A 3766-nucleotide genomic window follows, 5' to 3' on the forward strand; every position below is an offset into this window, starting at 1 on the left:
AACTAAGAGCGAAAACCATAAAAAAGAAGAAGAAGATTAGATCGTCATTCCACATAGCTTCGATAATAGTGGCCTAATAAGCCTCTGGTTGGGAAGAATTTATAAATAAATAAAAATAAATAATGAACAAGTGAATAGTACTTATGAATCCATTAAAATGTATGATTGAAAATGAAGTTTGATCATTTATAAATTATTTCTAAATTTTGCCAAAAGGTATTGAATATGCAGACAAAGACATTGTCCCACTCGTAGGGGTAATCACTGCAAACTTTTCAAGGCAACACCTTTTCAAGCTGGAAGAAGCGTTGGGAAAACTTTGTAAAATATGTCCCATGTGTTAAAATTGAAAATTTGAGAAGAGAGAAACTTACTGAATCAAGTCCTTGAGCTAGATGTTACACCACTTAAAAGTAGATCAAGTTGAATTCTTTATCAACGAATGAAGATCACACTCACCTTTAACGAAATAACTAACAGGAATAAGCTACATTCAAATTCGTCAAGTGAACAAGTCACCATAAGAGCCAATACGTGGCACAACTCAAAATGGAGAAAATCTTGTGTGGGGCAGGCATACCATCCCATGTGATATGCTCACCCCATCATCCAGTGACATGTGTACAATAAAGTTGATATTGTCAAATTGTGCATTTTTTAATGAAAAGTACACTAGCGTTAATGCAGTTGCCGTCTCTCTCTCTTTCTCTTTTGTCTTCCACTTTTTCTCTCTCCTTTTACATTAGTTCGTCTGTTTTATATTTTTTTGTTCTTAAATATTTTTCCTTTTGTATTTTATTCTTTTGAAAAGTGACTAGAAATCCCTTTTTAAAGAAGCAAAGAAGTGGTCTTGAATATAATTTTAAGCCAAACTAGAACATATATTATAATAGTTCTTAACAAATAAGTGGTCTCGAATTATGGTGAATTTTGCATCCACTGTTTGAATTGGCAAACTAAAAAATTATTTGTTAGACAATGCATTTTGGAACCACGTTCAAGCATAGTAAGTTACGATAATACAAGGACATTAAAGTTAAACAAATCGATAAACAAACATGTTAAATTGTACACAAATTTTGACAAATTTTTGTACAATATCTTAAGTGTACGATTTATCGGGTAAAAAAATTTTGTGCAATGCACTTTAAAAAAAAAAAAGGAAAAAATTGATCTCATACTTAATAAAAAAAAAAAAAAAATTTAAGTTGCTCGCGCAGCCAGGAAGGAGCTGGCTGCCAAGAAAAAAAAACCCATAAAACTTGATTAAAAAAAAAAAAAAAACATAAAAACAAAAAAAAAAAAAAAAAAAATTACACAGCGAAGAAGAGAGTAGAGACAAGTGAGAGAAACGATAGAAAATCAACATCAAAATTAGATTTAGAACCCCTTACCACTACCTCAACTAGATCAGCCAGGGCAGTAACAGATCAATGAAAAACTTTAATGGGGAACTATATAAATCCCATTCCGGCTCCTTTGCAACCACCTATCATATAATCACCTTTTAGATAGACCAACTTCCATATTAGACCTAATGTCATCAATTTATTTCAGAATCATAAAACATTAGGTTCTTTGGGAGATCAACAGAAAATCCTCACGAACATATTCAAGTATTTTTAATACTTTGCGAGATGATGAACCACAAAGGCATGTTTGTAGATGCCTATCAACTGTGCCTATTTCCTCACATGTTAAAGGAAAGTGCATGAGATGGTTAAATTCATTAATTCCTATGAGCATCATTTTTTGGACTGACATATGTGTAGAACCAAAAAAAAAAAAACATGAAAACACATTGCATCTCCATGACACGGAGGCAAGTGCCTCCATATCACGGAGGCTTGTATAAGTTTTTACTCTTTCTGCTGTTAATTTCGTAATTACGGCAAGTTAAAGCTGCATTAACCTTAATCATGAGTGTTTTTATTATTTATGTTCTATAGAAATGTCAAATTACCGACAGAGAATATTCAACTTCTTAAATTGGAATGACATAGGTTGGCTTAGGATTTTCTATATATCTATGCCTCCGTGACATGGAGGCACTTGTCTCCATGACACGGAGACGTGTTTTCGGCTTTTTTTTTTGGTTTTAATATACAATAATGTTAAAGCAAAAATATTTCATTAAAGAAGCCAATATTTAAAATTGTCCAAAAAATCATCATAATCCATCTCAGTTTATATGTGGAAATTTAGCAAAATAATTACATCATAAACCCCTTTTTTTTATCTTCTACAATAACTTCAATCACCTGAAAAGTGTAAACAAACAGATAAAACAAATTTACAAATCAAATTCATTGATACAAAGCTTATAACTTCATCAAATGCATTTTATTTAATAAAGCTCGTACCAGTCTCATATCAAAACTTCCACTACATAGTCATTAATCTTTTCTATGTAGATCATCAAAATTATAATAGCTTGGATCCTGCAAAAAAATAAGTCATTAACTGATAATAATAATAATAATAATAATAATAATAATAATAATAATAATAATAATAATAATAATACCTTAGTCAAGTAATGCATATTGTTGTGGCTTTGAAGCATGCTTGAAAGGTGAAAATTTGAATGCTCGGGAGCTAGATGATGAATAAATGGGGTAAAGGTAGTCATCGTAGGCGAGAATGTTGGGTAAGGCGTGTCACCCTTTTTTTGACGATTGTCTTCTCCAACTATAAGCCAAATGTAATCATCATAAGTGACAAAAAAAATCATATATTATTTAAGAATTGAATAAGGGTAATAATTGTAATAAAAAAATAAAATTATTATATTTATTACCTTTCTTTGCCTTCCTTTTTCTTTTCTCCAAAGTGCTTTTTAATCTTGCATTTGTTGTTCCTTTGGCTTTCACAGTTGGTGGATTTAATATTCGTGGCTCATCCACAAGAGCATAACAAGTAAAATGATCATCATCTTTTCTAAACTTCTGAAGCACATTGATAGTTTCCTCATCCTTTTCAAGTAACTTTATTGCTTGCGCTAACTTTTCTTTGACAATCTTTGTTCCCGAAATTGTCATTGAGGGAACATTATAGACATTATTTCCTTCGTGCATCAACTCACTAAGGCGTAATGACTTGGAAGATTTCTCATCATTTGCCATTATCGACAAGTCACTTTTGTCGTTACTTGCGGCAATTCCTTTCTTTGCCTCTTTAGTCCACCTTTTCATTATGAATTGTGTTGGTATGCTAGTGAGATTATTCAAATCGAACACCTTTAAAGCATGTCGGCATAAAATCCCCAACGATTGAAATAACTTGCATGAACAAAAAACATCGAATGTAAGGGGATTGTAGTGGAGTTTGTGCGCTCTTTGTTGACCTTCTTCAATTGCTTCATATGTGTAAAATTCATAATCTCTACACACTTCTTTCATCCTCACTCCAATACAGCCCGTTAGCTCCTTTTCAAAAAGACTAAACATTTTTGGGGTATATACATTAACTGCATGACTTAAAATACCACACCTTATGGACAAACGAGGAACACCATGTTTGCATCGATAATCATCTTCCAACTCAGCCAAACGCATTTCCTCTATTTTCTTCTCATAGTGATGTACAAAATTAACAAGGTCCATTGTCTTGGTAGAAATTTGATGAAAAATATTATTTGTGCTCTCACTCCTTTGGGTGGACTTTATATTTGCTGAAAATGTATCCAAACTAAAAGCACGACACCACTTTCCTCACAGTGAGTACAATTTCTTTAGCCATGAGTGACTCTCAAGGTCAAACTTTT

The 3766-nt window shown here is 32.2% G+C and overlaps 1 protein-coding gene and 1 long non-coding RNA gene across 2 annotated transcripts; both read right to left on the bottom strand.

Moving 5' to 3' along the window:
- Positions 1–2272: 2272 nt before the first annotated feature.
- LOC111387405 lies at positions 2273–2683 on the bottom strand. The gene is made up of 2 exons (XR_002701397.1): positions 2528–2683; positions 2273–2441 (listed from the first exon to the last, which is right to left on the bottom strand). It is a non-coding gene; the product is annotated as an uncharacterized LOC111387405 (long non-coding RNA).
- A 58-nt stretch (positions 2684–2741) lies between these two features.
- Positions 2742–3557, bottom strand: LOC111387418 (protein FAR1-RELATED SEQUENCE 5-like). Its single transcript, XM_023011972.1, has one exon. It carries the CDS (start codon positions 3555–3557, stop codon positions 2742–2744), a length of 816 nt encoding a protein of 271 aa, XP_022867740.1.
- Between the last annotated feature and the right edge of the window lie 209 nt (positions 3558–3766).

This window comes from Olea europaea, unplaced genomic scaffold (genome assembly GCF_002742605.1).
Source record: "Olea europaea var. sylvestris unplaced genomic scaffold, O_europaea_v1 scaffold402, whole genome shotgun sequence".
In the NCBI taxonomy this organism is placed as follows: domain Eukaryota; kingdom Viridiplantae; phylum Streptophyta; class Magnoliopsida; order Lamiales; family Oleaceae; genus Olea; species Olea europaea.